We start from the raw sequence: 21188 nt of genomic DNA on the forward strand, positions 1-21188 counted from the left end.
CCCTGCTTGCAGACAGATCAAAACCTCTGCTGTGCTGAAACTGTTTCAGTGTGCTGTCCATCCACCTCAGAGCTGAGCATCTCTGTAGGATGCCCATCTTAGCATTTGATCTCCAGCTTCCCCTGCTAAACCAGAGGCTGGACATGTGGCAGGAGCAGACACACTTGTAGAAGGAAGGGTAAGTAAATGCCTCTTGATAGGCCCTCCAGGAGTACAGGCTAAGAATATTCACAGTTTATTTACACAGAACACAAGGAGAACTTGCAAAGATCAGATTAAGGGCTCTTTCAAAACCAGACCAGGGCTGTAAACTGGAAGCAAATCAAATCCAAGTCCCAGTTAGTTTTAGATGGCATCTTTCCTCAAAACTTAATCTGAGAATTTTGCACACACTTCTTCCTAGCTACTGGTCGCTAACATACTGTGCAAAGCAACTTAATTCTTTTGTTCAGTTTAAGTCTGGAGACTTCAGTATATGAAATCTGTTTGGATGAGTCTCTCTCTAATCTGGTTTCAAGGTTACCTCCATATACATTACCTCTGCTGTATCTAGAATGCTTGTAGACTGCACTGGCCCTGAACTCTTGCATCCAGAGCTACGTATTATGAAAATACTTTCAGTTTTCTCATATCCCAGGCTTGTTAGATCAAATCAAACTGCACCCAACTCTTCATCTGTCCTTTACGTGTTGATCAAAGCACAGAATGTGTTTTAAAAAGGAAATGCCACTGACAGTAATATGCCTTCTGTTGTCTGAAAAAAACCCTGCTGATAAGGATCCTGGTGTGATACAAAAAGACAGGATGAAATTACAAAGAGCTCGTGTCACCTCTACCTCCAGTTCAAAGCACAGATATTAGAGAGGAAAGAGGTTCATGTCACTGACCGTCTTCTCCTGGCCTGGTTTCTGCTGTGCAAGTGTTCTGTGAAAGACCATGCCCAGTAACTGATACCTTGTGAATCATTTCCCATAGTGGTATAAGAGAAACTATTTCCAAATAGTTCCAAATGCCTTGATTGACACCAATACATCTCACAGCCTGGAAAGCCAGGGACCTCTAAAGAGAGGGAGCGAGGACGGAGGACAGCATATAGCACAGCCAAGTGCATGAGGTGGCACACAGCAGGGCACAAAATATTATCATGGGTCCTGCCACATTATCAGCTGTCAGTATCTTCTTGCTGCTTACGCTAAACTGAAATATCTATCCTTAATTTCATTCCTGTCTCCCTGATGGCTCTTGCTCCCACACTGGACTCCCATTGCTTATGGCCAGGTTCTGCTCTCAGTTCTCCTCCAATGTGGCTGAAAGCTTGCTGTGTCTAGAGGCAGTGCTGGGACTTTCCTTGGGACACTGGGGGTGCTTAGCTGCAACTTTCAGTGACGCCTGACTCATTGCATAGCCACTGGCACACACACGTGGCTTTCATCTTTTCTTATATGCAAATGTCACCAGGTTCCGGAGGATTTGTTTGCTGTCTGATCTCCCACCCGCACTTATTACTTGCACTGCCTTCTCTGAACTGTGGTTTTGTCACTCTCCTTCTGGATGGAGGGTTTAACTTCAGGGCAACAGCAGGGCTTTTTACCTCCCCTATTTTTCACTTAGTTCTGCACATGTAATGCCACAGTGCATTGCTCTTCGCTGATGGCAAACTCCTCTGTTATGTAAGGACAGACATAAACCTGCCCTTCCCTGCCTGCCCTGTTTCCTTTTCTGTATTTCTGCTTTCTAGGTCTCCTTACCCCATTACAACTTGTGGATTGGTCTAGTTCTGTTGCTCCAGGTCTAATTGCCAGAGCCTCAACAAAAGTCAATTAAGTCTCTCTGCTAAATCCTTGCCATCATTTCACTGTCCTCGTTAGCGTTCTTGCCTCATCCCATCCGCGAGTATGTTACACACACAGAGCAATGCAAGCCTGACTTCCCTGCTTCCAGCCCCGTGAGCCATGGAACGCAGCACTCTGCTGCTGGCCATACGAGGAGCGCAACAAATCCTGCTAAAGGGCAGGCAACATTTGATCCCAGAAAATGCCTCCTGCCGCTCTGCGCTAACAGGGTATTCATGCCATTGGCAAATCAACCCAGGGCACAATTTTAGAAACCAGGAAGGCTGCTTCCAGCCAACCCCTTCATGACTGCTAGGGGTATGTTCAACAAAAGCCAAAGCTTCGTGCGTCTTCCCCCGGAAAGGGCCTCGGAGCGGCTCAGGGGCAGCCCTGCGGGACACCACGGCCTGGCAAGAGGTGGGGAAGGGTGGCGCTGGCAGCAGGAACCCCACCGCGGGCCCTGCGCAGGGCCTGGGCATCACCAGTCCCAGGTATGCGGGACGCGGGGGTGTTGGGGCAGGAGGACGGGCCGCCCGGGTCGCAGGGCCGGCGCCTAGGGGCGGTCCCGCTCCCCACGGAGCGCCGTGCCCGCACATCCCCGCCGCCATGACAGGCCGCGCGGCGGCCCGAAGCCGCGCTCCCCCGTGCCAGCACTGGCAGCCGCTTCGCCCAATCAGAGCAGCGCCTGCTCGCGCTTTCCCCGCCCCTCGCTCTTCCCGCCGCTTCTCTCCCAGCGCCGCGGCCATTGGCCGGCGTCGTCTCCCGGAAGTGCGGCCTCTCGCTTCCGGCCGTTGCTAGGCGACTGTGCTTCCCGGCAGCTTCCGGGTAGCGGGATCTAGTTCCGGGAGCGCGGCGGCGTTATTGGGGTCGGGGGGGTGGTGACGCCGCCATGAGCACCATGTTTGCCGACACCCTCCTTATCGTCTTCATCTCCGTGTGTACCGCGCTGCTGGCCGAGGGTGAGTGCCGGGCCCTCGTGGCGGCCTGTGGGCCTGTCCCGGCTGGGGCCGAGGGAGGGACCTGGCCCGGTGGTGCCGCCCGCGGGAGACACGGGGAGGGGGCTGCAGGAGGCTGCTGCTGCTCCTCGCCTGTGCCGCGTCGCTGCTGGGACGGGAGCGGGGTGAGGGGCGGGGTTAGGGTCACTGGGGAGGGTGGGCGGAATGGCGGGAGAGCGTGTGGCGGAGGAGAAGCGGGGCAGCGACGGCTGGAACGGGGTTCAGTTACTCGGGACCACCCCGGGCCTGGTGCTTGCAGGCCGGTATAGGCACCCCAGAGGACAGTAGCCAATAACTCCTGGACAAAACTGACCTGTGGTGCAAAGTGGTGGGAACTGGGTTTGTTTCCTCTAGAAGTAGAACTGCTGTGGGAGGATGGGCTGTTTTCAGTGTGCCTGAAAGGGGACACTGGTGGGTTTTCTGTAGCTGTTCCAGGAAGGATGTGAAGAAATCGTCTCAGCTTGCAATGATGGTGACTTAGGTTGCTTGAAAAGGCTTTTTACATGGTAAGGTCTTGAAATAGGTGCAGCTTTTTAAGGTGGGGTTGTATAGATACCTTTTGGGGTAGTCAAAGTCAGAGGCTGTTCCTTTTTCCTGGTGCGGAGTTATATCCCCAAATCTCCATCCCAGAGCTGCAAGACACTATCTTTGGGCATTCAAGGGCAGGGAGAGTCCTAGGTGGAATATGGTACTTGCTTTTCAGGGGCCCTACTGCATTGCACTTGGGCTTAGATGGTATACAGATCCATTGCCTTTCACAGCACAAACCTGTGTTGACCTCAGAAGTGTGGGACTCGGCAGCACAACCCCGTTGTCAAACCAAAGCAAAAAAAAAAAGGGGGGGGGGGCAGGGGAACCTTTGTGTAGGAGCTCAAGATTAAACTGTTCACAAATCAGTGGTCCTGTACTTGTGGCATGACTCGTTTTGATCATGTTTGAGGGTGGGGATTTAAAGTGGAGAATCTCTTGAGGTCTCTTCTAGCCTAATATTTCTATTTCCTTTTTCAAAGTGTGACACTAGTAATGGGCAGGTCCTGGTAGGAGTGGGAATTATTCTTCAAGCCTTAATTAGGTGCTGTGAAAATGCAGAACACAAGGATGTTTATTGCCTTAATCAACTCCTGGTTTTAAGGTGAGCAACAGCTGGTAAATATGAGCAAGAAGGAACTGAATGAGTCCCACAAAATAGCCGTGCTCAGTAAGATAGCTGGTAACTTCTAAAGATGTCTTTTATGGGCACCATTACTATATGGAACTTGAGAAGAGGATTTGAAGGGAAGTGATGATATAGCTTGCTGGTGCTTTGTGGTACCTTTGCTGTATTGTAATGTGGTTTTGTAGACACGACGTGTATTTTTTGCATGTGTACTTGCTAACTTGTATCCCTGTTGCAAGAGCTCTTTACTTATCTACTTACTTACTGAGTCTTTGTTTCAGGTATAACTTGGGTGCTGGTATACCGAACAGACAAATACAAGAGATTAAAGGCTGAAGTGGAAAAACAGAGCAAGAAATGTAAGTATTCTTCAGACATCAGCGAATGTGTCCTGCTGCTCCTGTTACACCCTGCTTTAGCAGGTGTCAAATTGAGTAGACTCTGTGATCTGAGAAATCCCAGCTGTCTCCTCTGCTGAGGGAGAGAGCTTTCTTCAGCTTGGATTTCATAGGAACCTGATTTTACATGTTATGCAAATCTGTACTGAGAGGACTTATTTCTGTCCTTTATTCTTCTCTTTTGCTAGAGGGAAGGTGAGTACAAGGACCTATCGCATTGTCTGAATTGCCCCTCCTCTTAATGGAGGGCAGAAGGGAGTATGAGATCAGTATGGCATCTTTTTTTTTTGAACATGAATAGCTGGTGTCTGTATATGTAGATTCTTTTAGATGCCTGAAATGTTCAATGATGCAGTTTCTGCTTTTTAAGGGCAGGGGAGAATTTGAGAACTGTAGTAAGAAAGAACTAGGGCTGAAAAATGAATACCATGAGAGGAAAGCATTCTATGTAAAGATTAAAAGTGATGATTAATGGTGGTGGGGTGAATAAAGACAAAGGTATGAGCTGTCATCTGATATAAAAATAAATCATACTAGTGTAAACTGGGTGCAAATAGAATTGCTGAAGCGGGGAAAAATGTCCCAGGTTACTTCCATGAGAGGCCTGGGAGGGCTTGAACAAAGAATGAGTGAGGAAGGGAAAAGGGAGCTGAGGGTGAGCAGTCAGAAGGTATGCATCAGATAGCAGGAGGAATGGTAAATGGGAAGGTCTGAGCACGGAGAGTTCAGGTGAACCTGTCTGTATCAGAAGCCAAGGGGCAGTGGAGCAATTCAGCTGATCTTTCAAGCTCAGCTGTATGTACCTGCACAAGCTGCAGCAGTAAGAGACAGCACATGACAACTGTGGCCAAACCTGGACTAGTTTTACCTTAAAAATATTTCATCATGATGTCAGCACTCTTGGTGCATGAGAGACCAATATTATCAAAGCATGCTTTTTCCAGTCTGGCTTATTCCAGCCTTCCCCTGGGCAAAATAAAGCAAAGAGTTGAAGTATAGTCGTTCTTGTGTCACAGCTTCTAAATTAGGGACCTTTGTCATCACAGCAGTATCAGATGGGGATTATGACTCTGCCGGCCTCACTTTAATCCCACACTTTAGTCCCACGTGGCTCACAAAAATGTGTAGGGTAGATCTGGCCCCAGAAGAGCAAGTTGGAGAAGTAGTTGAAACCCAGCTGAAAAATTAAGAGTTAATGTCCTAATGTGTTTGAGCTGTGGAACTCCAAAAGCAGTTAGCAGAGCTTAATCTCTGGGGCTTAATGATTGCTGTAAGAGTTTAATGCTGTTTGTTTCTATAGCTCTCCTGGTATCTAGGCTATAATCTGTGAAGGGGAAGATGTGAGGTTCATGCATCTCAATTAGTTTCTAACCTCCTTGTTTGATTTCCCACCCCCAACAACAGCAAAAAAAGTAAAACTGAATAAGGAGTCACTAAAAATTCAGCTTTGCTTTTTTTTCCCACCTCCTGTGCTAAGAACATCTGGCTGACCTGATGGTTTACAGACAACTTGCAAAGTAGACCACTTGAGCCACACCTTCCAACTGTTATCTAACACATCTGAAACAGGAAAAAACACATTTGAGATCTTTAGGCTCTCCCCTGAGAGTCCTAGCAGTCCTTAGGATTTGCAAAACCAGATGGGCCAAGTAGTGTGCTGGAGCAGACATTGTTACTCACAGTCCTTAGTTTCACCTCTTCTTTCTATTGCGAGGCACAGCATTTGTTTGAGGCTGCTGCAGAGGTTATAGTAAGTGTTATGGGGTAACTCTAGAGACAGCCTTCAGCCTCACAAATTCACCACTAGAATTGCTGCTATGTTGTAATGTCTGTTCTCACAGACAGGCTTGCCAGACTGCCTGATGTTTACTTGTTCTGCTTGAACCATAAGGGAATTAGAGTTGTAAAGTTCCTTGAGGTTGGCATAAGGCTTAGTGGTGCTGTCTAGGATGAAACTGGGGTCTAGAGGAGACCCTTTCTTCGGGCTGGGAGCACTAGGTGAGCCTGAAGAGGGTCAGGATTCCCCAGCTGGGTTTAGAGTTGGGGGTCATGGGACTGAGCACTAGGGTTTGGATGGAGTGATCAGGATCCCCTAGTTGGACCTGGCTTAAGGAGGCTTATGGAGAGAGCATTCTGTGGGTGTCTTGTGTCATCTGGCACCTCCCTCCAGCATTCCCTCTGAGCAGACTTCCCTGTTTTTTCCCTTTGTACTAGCCTTCCCTGTCAGAGAGATGCTTGTTTGTTGGAGAAAACAGTTGTCTTGCTACATTACCATGGAAGAGATGATGTTCAGGTATCCTGTTTGGGCTAGTGTGGTTTTCTTAGCAGTTGTGACTCACTTATCTTAGGTATTTCATAAGGAAGCACTACAAATCCTTGTGTGACTTGGAAGGCTGTCTGTCTTTATTTCACCTGTGCTTTGAAATCAAGGCTAGAAGAGCTGTGCTGAGCTACTACTTCATATGAGAGAAGTCCTAATGCTCAAGTCTCTAAGCTGATTCTGTGAGCTAACAAGGAGCCAGGTCTGTTGATAGAATAGATATAGTACCGGTATGTAGAGTTTAGAGTAAAAAAGGGCTGCTATCTGTTGTTAGACCGTAGTCAAGCTTTATCATCTTCACTTCTTGAGTACTTCTGTTATAGGGTTTAAATTAAAATGTCTCTTACTTCCTGGAAAAGCTCTTGCTGTCAGCAGAAGAGCACTTGCAGATGAGCAGCCCGCTTACTGTGTTAGGTTCACTATGCTGGCTTTATGTTAGGCTTTTTTTTTTTTTGCTGCAGTAGTAGTTTGCAGATGCTTGGTGAGTGTCTGATCTGGGGTTTTCGTAACTTTGAGCTTAGGCTCCTACTTTAAAATATTGGAAATGTTTCAGTACTAATTAATTGAAGAATGGAGAGGCTGTGGCCGACTGCTTGGACAGCATTTCCCCTGAGAATGCCTGCCTGTGAAGAAGGGATGTACGAGAACACAGGCTTTCCTGTGTTCTGCTTCCCACTGCAGATAATCGGGAGCAGAGCTTGCCACAAAGCGCTTTTCATTACACTTGCTGAATCAAAAGTACTGTCTAGTACTAATGACAAATCAGCAAGGGTCATTTGAGCCAAAACTGTCCCCAGACTGCTCAGTTAACAATGTAATGGGCTCTTGACAGAGTTTAAAATTAACTCTTTAAATAGTCTGACATCTTATCCAGGGTTTTGAAATTTTTTTCGTTATTTTTAAGTGTTCGGTGAAGTCAGCCTTGGTGGTTTATAACTTGTTGCTTCTGAATATGTTCTTAGTCATACCTAGCTTCCCTTTGTGCCCCTGCTCACTAAAGGACTAAAATGCTTTGTTTGGTATGTGGAAAAGCAGTAGTGATATCCCTATGCAGAAATGATGGAATATCTTTCTTTTTACTTGGTAGTGGAAAAGAAGAAGGAAACGATAACTGAATCAGCAGGCCGACAGCAGAAGAAGAAAATAGGTAAGACTGGGAAACAAGCGTGGTGCCCCAAGAATGGGGGAAAGTTGAGAAATTTATGGAAGTGATTATCCTTTCCTTCCTTTCAAAACTATTTAAAAGTACTGAACTATGCAAAACAACATGGTAGATGTTTAATGGATGCAGGCTTTAGAAAATTCTGTTATCTGCTGGTCTCTAGTAAAACGTGCAGCAAAGCTCAGTTAAATTATTACAGAAATCGTGGCAGGAACACTTCTGAGAGCTCCTGGGAGTTGGTTTCCTCATTCCTTTGTAACACCAGGTAGCTGGATTAGTCATTTGATCTGTACAAAGCTTGGGAATAATTATAAACATATCTTCAAACAGTTCTTCCTAGGTATAAAACCTGTTATCGTTGGACTCCTGAAGGGACAGGAGCCAAAATTCTTCCTCTTGCGCATTTTCAGTTCTTAATCTTGACCTGTGTGGAATGAATGCTACTTGGTGGATAAGACAACTTTTTAATGTTGCATGCTGTTGTTACATATGGGCACTTTTGAATGCATGGCAATGACTTTTTTGCAGAGCACCATCCAAGCTATGTACATAGCAGCAAATATTTCACTTGTGCTTGGACTAAACTAATAAACAGGAGAAGCTGAAGAATTCAGATGTTCCACCAATTTTTTTATACACTGAAATAATCTTGTTTTGCAAATGAAAAACAAAGCACAAAGGGACTAAGAACAGAACTTAGGAAATGACCACTGATTTTGTTTGCTATGGTGCTTGCTGGACAAGCCTAAGATACTGATTTTTTTTTTTTTTGCAAGTGCTGCATAACTTCAGTGTTTCATTTGTTTTCAGGCAAAGCTGAATTCTTAGTGTTTCTGAAAAATCAGGCCCTAAATGTCAAGTTGGACATCCAGAAAATGACTCACAGCTGTTTGCTTTTGAAGTCTCTGATTCCAGTAATTAGTGGATGTCAAATCATTCTGCAAGGTGTAGCATTGTTGTAATAGCAAACTTACTTGAGCTGGAGTTCCTTTAAATTCTACCATTCCAGTTTAAAAAGAAAAAAAGAAAGCTGAGGCTTTACAGGTAAGTTACAGCTGTGGTATAGACCTGCCTCAGTTGCCACCTGTTTTGTGCACATCATAAAGCAGGAGGTATGCGTAAGAGATTACTTGGTTACATAAAGGATGAATCATGCATGTGCACAAGGAGATGGGGTGAAAGTTGCATGGGAAGGTGTAATTTGGTGTTGCTTATCAAACTTCTTATTTCAAGTGTAAAGTGAACCAACTTCAGTTACATTGTGTCTGAGTCACCTTTCACACTGCTGGAACAGGACACCTTTAACATCACTGTGCAGCCTTCTCTCATTTCAGCTTAAGGAGTCTGTTTGTTAGCTTAAACTTTGCTACTGCTTTCTGTGTCCATGTGCCCCTAGAAGAAAAGACAGTGATGTTCCCAGAAGTCCACATGAGTGCTGGGTAGACAGCAAAACAAAAATAAAAACCCAGTGCTGGCAAATGATATTACTGCTGTATCCCAATGTCCCATGGTTTATGTTCCAATGAGTAGAATAAAGACTATTTTGGACTCCAGGGTGCTGCTTGTTGACCCAGTCCTCTTTGTGTCTGCCTCCATTCAGCTGTATAGTGAAGACCTGGGCAGGAACAGACCATTTATGCAAGGTGGTAGAATACCTGGAGCCTGTTCTGTAGAAATGGCTGAGAAACAGGTCAGGTATATTGAGGGGGTAAGGGCTGAATTCTTTATCCTTGTGTAACCTTTAGCCCATCTAAATAGATGATTAGTTATGTAGCAGAGGGGAAAAAACAAGTATTTGTGCCAAATGTGATGCCTAAAGAGCTGGCCTGAGGTTGCTGAAATGTCCCAGAACGAAACGCTCCACCTGGGTCAGGAAGCAGGTATCTGGGAAGTTCCTGCCAGAGTGTATGGCTTGTAGTTAGGAGCAATTGAAAGCAGCAGTGAGGATTGTAAGAAATTGGATAAGGGTGGTGTTATGGCTTTTCATAAGTTACTCTGAGTCCCTGGGTTTAGCAGCAGCTTGGAAGGTAACTGTTGAGCTTCTGTGCTGTGGGCCTCTTGTACTGAAACTCCAGCAGGGATCCACTGGACAAATTGCATGCTGGATAGCCCTTGGCAGTCCTCCTGCATCCCCCCCTCTCTTTTTTTAACACGGTTCTCTGGATATTTCTTCATCGTCCACATACTTCATCTAGGTGTTGCTTCCAAGCCTTGGCTGCCCCTCTGGATCCCCAGTCTGAGAGGAGCACAGTGGGGATGTGGGGCGAGAAGGGTGGCAGATGATGGATAATGCTCAAGGCCAGAGAATTCTCCATTGGGGGTTATGAAAAATGCCTTCTCAGAAAACTGCGCATCTTTGAGGCTTGTGGTGACTTAAGGACAAGCTGAATTTCCAAAGGAGTATTTTAAAGTATTCACTGCAAAGCATAGTTATATGTGCGTTACTGGGAATTCACGTAGGAAATATTTTCCTCTTTGGGGAATCTTCTAGGTGTGACAAGGGTCTGAAATTTATTACCAAGACCAGCAGGATATTAGTGTTGCTGAGGTGTGGCTCCCAGCTCTGTATACAGTTTCAGCATCCCTACTGATATATAAATAAGGATTTCATTTTGGAGATAATGTATTTATACTGGTGAGCCCGATGTGCAGCAAATTGAGACTGCTCCCTTTGGAAAGTGTGACATAGAGGCGCTGTCTCTCTTTTCTGGCAACATTGTTCATGCTACTATGTTAGTTGGTTGAGTTGGCAAATTTGACATTCTGTGCATTTCTTTCAAAAGTGCTGAACGTGTGATTCTAGCCGCCTCCTCTTTTGTGCCTGCTGTGCTGCATGTTGCTGTGGTGGAGCAGCAGTTGGCTATGTACAGTTTTTTCACTTTCTACTGTCTGGCATAGAGAGCTGGAGTTGATTTTGGAAGTGTTTTATTTGTTCAGAAAGCCAAGAAGGTTAAGTCTTCCTGGAAATGAAAACACTTTGGCTTCTAGGTTGTTATAACTGGTTATAACTGTTATTGTTTTTGTCTTTCCAGAGAGACAAGAAGAGAAACTGAAGAATAACAACAGGGACTTGTCAATGGTAAGAAAATTAAAGCCACTTCCTGACTGCTGAAGATTTCCATCTGCTTTTCAACAAAGACTTTGGTTGGCAGACAGCAAGTTTTCCTCTTGAAAGGTCCTTCTGGATTATTCCACTAGCTGCAGATCTCAGTATGAGCCACAGAGTTCTCCAGCAGTTACTGCCTCATCTCATGTCCAGCCTTAGCTATTTCCATCTCCATGATGTGTTTAAAGTAGAATTAATTTGTCTGACTTCTTCGTGTAAGTTCTGTCTTTGTAATAATCTCCTGCTGATTGGTTGTACCAGCTTAAGGAAAGAAAACCCAACCTGTGGAAGGTAACAGGACGCTTCTAGAGCTTCTCTCCTGCCTTGCCCCAAATCAGTTTGTCACATCAGTGGTCCACTCTGTGGCTGCCTTTGTACCCAGCTGTTGACCAGACTTCTCTTTGGGAATTCTCTGGTCACTTTTGCAATGCCTCTGGCCTTCTGGGTCACCTTTTTGTCTTCTAGACTCCAGTGATGCTGTACAAAGCCTGTTCTTAAGGGTGTGAGCTCATAAACCCTCAGCATAGGCCTGTTTTGATTATCTCTGACCTTTCTGCTTGCAGGTTCGGATGAAATCCATGTTTGCCATTGGCTTCTGCTTCACTGCCTTGATGGGAATGTTTAACTCCATGTAAGTATCAACTTTATGGATTTTTCTTAAATTCTCACGGTGAATGTATTCTCTGCCTTCCCTTTATCATCTGAAGTGTTACAGTGACAAGAGTCCATCCAAGAACAATAACTAATCTGTTTAAAATGAATCAATAGTTGATATGAAGATGCAGTTTGGTCACCATATGCGTGTTCTGCTCAAGAGGGAACACTGCATGCTGAATGTAATCAAATTGAATAAATTGCATTCAGTCTAGACACGACTCTTAACATCCTTCCTGCATGGGAACATCTCTACTGGGGCAAGTTTGGTAGATGTCAGGCAGGCAGCTACAATCTTCAGCTTCTTTGACTTTGCTGTGACCAAAGAATGCTCGTGCAAGCAAAACTTGGTCAGCTCCCTTGCCCTTAGAAATGAGCTGTAATTGCAGAGTTTGTTGTTGCCCTACTTAAGGTGATCAGAGTCAAGATACTAACAGGCCCAGGCATGGGCTTGAATCTTCCTTTTGCTTTAAAAATTACCTGGGAGAGGTCTAGTTTCAAAAAAAAAAAACACCTACAAATAAAGCACAGACTGATTTGCATGGTTATAGGCAGCTGTGTTTCAGATATGCAAAAATGAAAGCCTGTGCTTGACTTCCAAAACTTGATTCAATCTTGAAATATGAACTTCTCATTGGCTGTTAAAACTGAACGTGGCATGAATATGGTTGGTATAACCTTTGGGAGGCTGCTTAATAGCTGGGCATTATACTTGTCCTGCAAACAGGAATTTGCGTTCTTGGGCACCAAAACCTTTGGCCTCTGTTGCTGGCAGTCCCCAGGAGACAGTCAATTGTTGTTTTACTGCAGATCTGTGGGAGGATAAATTGCAAATAGGGGCAACATAATAACAGAAGTGCCACTGTGTGGATTCTTACTTATTCAGCTTAGAGTTCAGCACGTAGCATTTTCTGGAATGCTGTGAAACTGAGCAGAGGAGCACTGCACTGAAGGACTTTAAAATTTGGCTACAATCTTGAGTCATTGATGTCTCATTTCACTGCAGCCCTGAGTCGGGATGGAGGTGCATTGTGAGTCATGTGCCCAGCCACGTAGCATCTGGGGTGGGGGAGATTTATAGTGCTTCACCTGAGGCCTTTAAGTGCTAGCCTAGCTATTTGGGTGCAATACAACCACCACCACCTCTGCCCCTAAAACAAACTGAAAAATAAACTTAAACCCCCACAACCCACCTTACTCTGCCCGCTTTGTTAAAGTGTGAAGAGGCAGTTGAGAGTATGCTGTGACTGACAAGTGTTACAGGACTGGAAGTTCATTAATAGCTTTAGGAAGAACTGATTTTGGTTAAATCCTGTGAGGCACCTGCTTCCATAGATATTAACCTAAAAAAACAGTTTATTAGCTTCTTCTCCTTTAAAACCACCAAGTTTACTTGTCTTGTTCCTCTTTTGAGGATTCCTGCCTGCAGAGACCATGCTACCAGACACAGAGTTGTTGCGAAGCTTTGCTTTTGGGCCTATCTTTCCTTTAACTGGCTCTTTCTTTAGAGGAAACCTGGACTTGAACAGCAGGATTATCCAAAGAGCTTGCTCTTAATTCAAGCTGAAATTGCTTTCTTGCTAATAGCTGAGGCTGTTGAACTCAAATGTGAAGATTTGGCTGTCTGGCCTCTGGGGCTAGATAAATTTTTGCCTCTGGTCTCAGTACAAGGTAGCTAGTGTGTGTGTGTCTGGATGGCAGCTTTGGTGGGTTGCACCTGCACTGTCTGAAGCCAATAGAGTGGTTTGATGGAGCTGGTTCTCACTGATACATTGTCATCCTCTTGACATAACAGAGAGCAGCTGCTTGTCTCAGGAGGAGAGTACTTCAGTTATGAATTCAGAGGCTCTTAGCTTCCCTCTGGGGAACCGCTGCTGCCAGGTCATCCGTGGAGGCGCTGTGGGTGTGGTAGGAAAAGAAGGAAAATAGTGGCTGACACCTGCAGTGGCTATAGCCTCATTTGCTTGCCTTTCCTGTTCTTGAATGAGTTTGTTGCTCTGGGGAACAAAAGGAACAGGAATTGCATGGAATTAGCATGATGTGCTGCCCTTTGGACAAGTACTGTGCAGGTGCTGCTACTCTGTGGCTGGGCACCTTACCTTTGCCAAGTGCCAGCTTAGCCAAAATGGAAATTACTGTGATGACTCTCTCTTAGTGTGTCAGTAGTAATGGGGCAGCAGGGTGGACCATGCTGGAAGGCTGTTTTAAACCCAAAGAGCAGAATGCTGTGCTGAAGATGAGCATTTGAATGACTCTTGTGGCTTAAAAGGCGTACTAGGACAGTGAGTTCTGTAGCAGTGGTGGCCTCCAAGCAGATGGGATTTTTCCTGGGAGAGAGATTAGCTTCTGTGTGTCTCTATTTTCTCTTGTCAAAAACTTTTTAATGCAGTCAGTTCTCTTGTCTTACTCTAGGAGTTGTGTGTTTCAATACCCCTTCATAACTGTGAAAACCTGCTGGAATTAAAAGCAGGTACCTTGGGGTGCTACTGCTGAAGTACTTGTCATTCTCACAGCAGGAATAACGCAGAATTTTAAGCCACTGGGGGATGTTACAAGGAGATAAACATCCGTTCCTAGCTCTTTTGCCAAACTGCCTGTGAGATGTAAACAAAATTGGTGTGTGTTTGAGCTGTAGCTGTGTGAATGCATCTCCACAGGAAAGAAGGCTCATTTAGGATCTCTTGAAACAAGAAACACCTGTTAGAAAATCAGCACATGCAGAGAAAATAACATCCAAATATACACATGCTGATGAGGCATCATACAGACTTACTTCAAAAGATTGGATCAACTGTCGGGGTTGGGAGAAATCTTTGCAAACTGGCCAGAATTCACACTCTGCCTGATGCCCTGGAATGTGGACCTGGAGGGGTTCCAGGAGCAGGACAGACTGCTTGGAATATGTGGTGTCATCCTGCCTCTGCACTGCCTTTGTCTTCGGAGCTAATGCAGAGGAGACTGTTGGTATTAAAAAGCATTCTTTTGATGGCTGTCTTCTGCCAAGAGGCATAGCTGCTCTCGGAAAGGAAAGGTGTCTTTGGTTTATTCTCTGCTTAAAAAATGCTTTTTCACCTAAAGCACAGAGTCCACCTTCTCGTGGTAACTGCAGTACGGCAGGGTGAGAGTGATCCATCTTTTAGTCAAGTGCTGACTGTGTTCTGAGAAGTGATCTGCTAAATTTGACTTTTGAATAAAATGCACCAACAAAACCACGGTTGGTGTTTCGCAGTTTATGAACCAACAGCTTGTCCAGCTGATAACTTAAATCACTATGAACACTTTGACTGTGGCAAAACTGTTTTGAGGGAAGCCTGCTTACCCTGTGGATGATGGGCTCTGGAGGGATTTGAGAGAGGTGTATTAAGTTGCCTTGGTCTATTGTATATAGAGGTGGGCTAGAGAAGACAGCCTGGCTTTTTAGCCTCCCATGTGGTCTTATCTGCTCTGGTGGCCTGTTAAAGATGCTCACTTCACTTGTTCTTTCTACAGCCAAAGACTCTTTTACTGTCCCCAGTTGTGATCCAGTGCTTTCGTTTCCAGATTTGATGGTCGAGTGGTGGCAAAGCTTCCATTTATTCCCCTCTCATACATCCAAGGTCTCTCCCACCGCAATCTTCTGGGTGAGGATTACACTGACTGCTCCTTCATCTTCCTCTACATTCTCTGCACAATGTCAATCAGACAGGTGAGTACGTTTCAGTGTTTCTTGCATGCCTGGAGCAGGGAAAGCACATCTCCATCCATAAAGAGGAGTCTCTTACTGCTGTCCAGTTTTGCATGTATAATCTTTGATATGCGTGTGGTTCCTGGTTTCTGTGTTTGCCTTCATTCCTATGCTTCGTATTCAAAGCAGTTCTAGGTTGGGATCAGCCACTATCCTGGACTGACATGGAAGACTTGACTGGAGATTTGCACCAGGGCGCTAGGACAGAGTTGGCAGAAATGGGTTCCTTCCTCATGCATGTGTCTGAACTTTGCAGTGTGACATACCAAGAGATTGTCTCCATCAGAAGCCAGTCTAAGTACTGCTTCTTAGTAATTATGACTTTTACAGTAATATGAGAAAAGAGAAGTGTAGCATCTTTAAGGGAGGCTTCCTTCATGGCTTGAGGCTCTATAAAGGTTCAATGAGTCCATAAAGTTGCTAGAAAAGCAAGGAAAGAGTTAAACCTGTTCTTTTGGGTTTGTCCTTCCTGTTTTTACTGACTTCGTGATTTTTTTTTTTTTTTCCCCAGGGTCTTAAGAGCTTTGCTTTTGGTGTCAAGACTCTCCCAGTGCTGGGGTTGTGACACAGAAAGGGGGTCTGGTGTGGTAAGCCAGGAGTAGGCTACACACAGCTCTCTGGCAAAGCTGGCTAGTCCTATCTTTTGGAAAGAGAAGCACCAGCAAGGAAGAGGGAAGCGCTTGTTCGGGAAGGTTCACTAGCAGCTTAAGTGGCAGAATGGCCGGTGAGGACAAGTGAGCCTTCTCAGTGCAACCAGGAGTCTTTAATTTGTTTTCCAAATTTCCCCAGAGAGTGCTGGGGATAAATTAATAGACTCTGAGGGCTGGATGAATGCAAGTGCAACTAGCTGGAAATTATCTGTTCTTCTGTATTTGTATTTCCTTTTTGTTCAATTCTCTTCCTGAATTCTTGCTGCTTTTCTCCTTGACTTGTTGCTTTTCCTTAGAGAGTGCCAAGGGACTTAGAACAACTTAAAGCAGATCAGCAAAGGGAAGCGATGCCAGCTGCTGTCAGAAATTTGGATGAGCTTGATGAAGCGGCTTCATGATAGCGAGTTCCTTTAGCCATGAAGTGCATGCTAGTGAATAGAGTTCTCTGTAGCCCTCTGCATTGAGTGCTTGTGTTGAAATGGATCTGTGTCTGATCCTGTGCAAAAGCAGGTAATGAATTGTAGAATAAGTTGTGTTGAATGGTCACCTGGAGGCCACCTAGCACACCCCTCAGTCTGTGCAGGGCCATCTTCAGAGTACCAAAGGCCAGGGGCTTCCTCATTCCTCATTGTGTTTACTGCAAGACAAATCTTGTTTCGCTTCCTGGTTACTGGAACAGTGTTTGCTGCTTTGAAAGAAATGAGACCTTAAAAGGTCTCTAAAAAAACTCTTAAGGATCATCTTCCAGAATACCTGGGATGCTGTGGTCTGATGCTATTCCTTCAGGCAATCTTGGCTGGTGCTGCTCTGTATTATTCACCTGTTACATGGAAAGTCCCTTCTTTCCAATGTTGCAGATTATTATACAAAACTAACACTGTCAGCAAGATTTTCTGCACCCATTGTGTTGACTGGGGAACTCCCGTACTGAAAAATCCCCCACGGATTTTTTTTTTATCAAAAAATACAATTCCTGTGGTTAATTCTAGTCCTGGGCATTTCCTGATGTTTTCTATGGTGAAATCAGTAGACAGCATGAACTGAGTGGTGGTCCAGTCTGGTTCTGGGCAGAAATGCTGAGCTATTTGCAGTGAGTTGGGCTTTCAAGAGAAATTCTGGAAAAAAAATTGGCCTTGTGCTTGAGAGTTCATGCTGATGGCCCTGTGGAGGATGGAAGATACCTTATTGCTTTGGAGAAGAGTGGTTCTGCTCTGAACTGTTAAGACTGCAGTCTTCATAGTGCTGCCTTATCTATGTGGTTGTGGTTAACTATACCTGCAGTTCTCCAGCTGTTGGGCAGCTCAGTTTCTTCCTCCTCACTATGTGGAGGGAAGGGCAGAGACCAGCCACATTAACTTGTGCAAATGCTAGGAACTGAAGCTGTGATTGCTGGCATCCTGCTCTTGGCTATACTGCTATTTGAAAGAACTTAGGTGATAACAGCATTGCAAAGAGGAATTTGAAGGGCTGCTAGAGGCCAGGGGAGAAGGGAAGAAAGTAATTAAGGGCTTAAAACATGCCAAAGACTTGCTTTCTATGACCTTGGAGGTGAAAGCTTGGTGACCCTTTGTGTTTCAGTGTGTGCAGAAGGGGAAATCTCACCAGGTTGGCTTCAAAGCAGCTGTTAGCCCAGGGGAGGAGAACTGATGTGAGGGTTACTGTCTGACTTGATGCTGCTGGTACAAGAGGAGGAGTGGAGTTGTACCAAAAATCAGGGAACAGGTTGTGAACAAACACGAAGGAGACCATACTGCCCTCATCCTTCCCTTAAATCCTGGAGCTGCCTGTGAAGGCATCATAGACGGGAGAGAGACGTCCCTGTGGAGCTTACAAGTAGAGGAACTTGTGTGTGTGAAAAAGGTGACCTGGAGGGAAGTGCAGGGGGGTACGTGAGGGTGGGGAGACTAGCTGGACAGTGATTAAACTGACATTAGTGGGATGGGCAGTAGCAGCATCAGGCAGTCTCTTCATGTGGTCCTCAGGCATGTGGGGGTGATAAACTCTTCAAACACAGACTGGGAAGCTTGTTGCTTGTGACCTGGCCAGCATCTCCCAAAATAGTCAACTCACAGTGAGTAACTTCCTTTGCGCTGTTCCCAGCTCTCCCTGGCACGTAAATCCTGTCCCCTAGTTCCTCCTGCCTTCCTGTTTGGAGAGAGGAGGGTTGCTGGGAGAGGCCTTCCAAGGGTCCTTGAGCTGTTGGGTTTCAGCTGGGAAAAGTGCCGCTGGGCTGGGTGGGAGGCTTAATTGTCAGGGTTACATCCTCTGTCCCTGCTCCTGTTTCTGGGCTCCCAGCCTTCACCTGTGCTGTTTGTGAAGAGGAATATGCTGCTATTCCTCAGGCGTTTGCTGGTCTTCACTTCCTTTTCACACACGCCTGAACTGTAGATTAGGCTGCTTCTCTCTGAAATATGTTCCCAGTAGGAAGGGGAGCCAGCAATTATCCCTGCTGCCAGGAGTGCACTTTCCCACAAGGGGGCAGGGAGCTACTCACTGCCTTGTCTTTGAGGTCCCTTCAGGGTTTGAAGACAAAAGCAGAAGCAGCTCCTGTCCTTCCTGCAGTCATTTGAGGAAAGGTCAGAAGAGCTCAGATGTGGAATTTAGGTCCTTAAGTCTTACGGTCTTCCCTCCCTGCTCCTGAAGGTGATGCTCTTGGTCATGTCAGAAGTAGACTCTGTGGGCGTCCTTGTGCAACATGGCCCACAAGAGACAGGACAGGTTTCTGTTGGGCCTTGCTCCAGCCCTGGTGTTTCCAGCTGTGTAGATTTCAGGATTGCTGTCCAGCAAAACTTTCTTTGCCGCTAGTGCAGAAGGCTAGCTGCCTTCCACAGCAAGGAGGGGACTGCTGTGGAAGGGTAATACTGGAGAGTGGCTGTAGTCTTGAATCCACATACAGACACGTTGTCAACACTCTCTTGGAACTGTCCGAGCAGATGAAGTGAACTTTAGCACCACAGTTCTCTTCCCTTGATACTTAAAGGAATAGGGAGGAGACAGTGCATGCTTACTTGCTTCCATGGATGCTCCGTTAGGATCTCTGTGCTCCGTGGTGAGCCAGTACAAAGCTGGGAAGAGCCTGATCCTGCCTGCTGCTGACTCTGCAGCACCCTCTGGTGTTGCTGAATCTGTCCCTTGGCTGCTCTTGGTTTTCTCCTTTCTGTCTCCTGACTCGGGACGCGTTGAGAAGGGGAACTGCGTGAAGGAGCCTCCCACAGTAAATTCTCTCATTCAGTTGCTGAATATCAACCAGTGGCTGATTTATGTAGGCCATGGACTAAACCTGATATGATTCCTTTTCAAGTGTTCCCTTCCCTTACTTTAATGCTTGCGTATGGGCTGAAACCTTTCTTTCCGTAGTCTCCACCTGGAATGATTCCCCATTTTTTTAAAATTTTTTAGTTTAGCTACTGTGGAATTATGAAGCTCTGTCTGCCTTTTTTTTTTTAATTTTGTTCTCTTACCATGATCAAAATGGTCAACTCTGACCTCGCTATCTGACCTATCCTGACATTTATTTTGGAGAGGACATTCAGGTTTGAAGAGAATCCTTCTTCCTCCTTTTGTTGCCTTGATAGCCAGGACTCGGCTGGTGACAAGAGGAGGACACTGTTGTTTTCTTTTCCTTGCATCAGATATCCCTGTTTTGCTAGCACATTTTAATGAGCAGCCTCTTGAGCTGTAGTTATTTACATTGAAGGATGAAACTGTAGTCACACTACTGCAAAATTTGAATTTCAGAAAAATCAAGAAAAACATCAAATTTAAATATTCTGCTGTATGTTTTAGCTGACGTCTGGCTCTGCTACTTAATTCTTTGTTGTTTTGCACTGAAACACCCTGCTCAAATGCAGATGAGGTCATCTCAATAGTCAGTTTTGGGGTTTTGCTACATATGTCCTGTTACACTGCATGTCTCCACCAAACCATTGTTCTGTCTGCATCACCAGCATTCAGTTAATTCTGTGCCTAAGCTCCTGACTTGAACTTGGCACACACCCTGTTTGCCATGTTGCTGACCCAAATTCCAGCTGCATTAGGAGAGAGTCTTCCTCGCCAGCTTGCAGACCCTCAGGCTCTGATGGCTGCCATCAACAGTGGCTTTTGGAACTTGTGAAAACAGAGGGCTACTTTCGTTCTGCCTGTGAACAGATGTTAGGAACCCGCTCCTGTGCGTGCACTGCAGTTAAATTGCAAAGATAGCTATTGTAGGTTGATTTTTAAATTGACCTGTGTGCAAAGACATTAATGAGGTACCTGCCAGCTGGCTGTGTGGTGTGTAGCTGGAGGTGGAAAAGATTCCTCAACCAAAACGCAGATTTAATGATCAGATGGCTTTTGTTGAGGGGGGTGAGAGTGGCCCAGCTCTAACTGTAGCTGTTGTGGATGGTTGTCTGGCTGTGTGCTAAGCCTTTTTGAATTTATAGGGATAGAGGCCCAATATATGGGAGCCAGAGTGGTAAGGCTATGTGGGTAAGAAACTGAATCTGTTGAAACTAGTAGGAAGGTTGTGCTTGTAAGCAGAGTTGGAATTTCTTCCTTTTTGTTTCCCTCATCACGGTCTGATATTGTCATGCTCCTCTTTTCCTGTTTTTGCAGAACATCCAGAAGATGCTTGGACTTGCTCCTTCCCGGGCTGCCACCAAGCAAGCAGGGGGCTTCCTTGGCCCACCACCTCAGGCAGGGAAGTTCTCCTAAAGCACACTTACGGCCTTTGTTGAAGGTCTGACCGGTGCACAAGACTGCCTTTGGGAGGTAACAAGATGGGATTCTGCACCAGGCTTCAAGTGTCCAAAACCAGCCTATGCAGTATTTGCCACGGTCATGGAAACATCTTCCTTTTGGAGTATTCTACCAGCAGTTGTTTGCTCATCAAACCAAGAAAGTTCTCAGAAGATAATTTGACCTTTTGTTTCTGAGAAATAAATGGCATGGGCATGTTTATTTAAATGTGTCTTAATTGCGCTGTAGGACAAGGAAGAAATACATTGATGTAGTGCAGCTATGTTGGTATCATCTACTGCTGCTGAACCCTTTATTGCCTGAGTGGCTATGACAGCAGCTTTTTTGTTCGTGCTTCTTAGTTATTTGGTGAAGCAGAAGACAGTGTAGAGAGCTTCCTGGCCTAAGAAGCAAGCTTTTTAAAATGCATACTGCTCAGTCTGTTTAGCAGTCTTGTTGGCTGAAACCTGCT

At 45.6% G+C, this 21188-nt stretch overlaps 1 protein-coding gene across 1 annotated transcript; it reads left to right on the top strand.

Moving 5' to 3' along the window:
• The first annotated feature begins 2625 nt into the window (after nucleotides 1-2625).
• TMCO1 (transmembrane and coiled-coil domains 1) lies at nucleotides 2626-20938 on the top strand. The gene is made up of 7 exons (XM_005241216.4): nucleotides 2626-2791; nucleotides 4265-4342; nucleotides 7789-7848; nucleotides 10896-10942; nucleotides 11533-11600; nucleotides 15164-15308; nucleotides 20594-20938. The coding sequence occupies exons 1-7, from the start codon at nucleotides 2722-2724 to the stop codon at nucleotides 20690-20692; spliced, it is 567 nt and encodes a 188-aa protein (XP_005241273.1). The 5' UTR covers nucleotides 2626-2721; the 3' UTR covers nucleotides 20693-20938.
• Nucleotides 20939-21188: the final 250 nt, after the last annotated feature.

This window comes from Falco peregrinus, chromosome 10 (genome assembly GCF_023634155.1).
Source record: "Falco peregrinus isolate bFalPer1 chromosome 10, bFalPer1.pri, whole genome shotgun sequence".
Taxonomy (NCBI): Eukaryota; Metazoa; Chordata; class Aves; order Falconiformes; family Falconidae; genus Falco; species Falco peregrinus.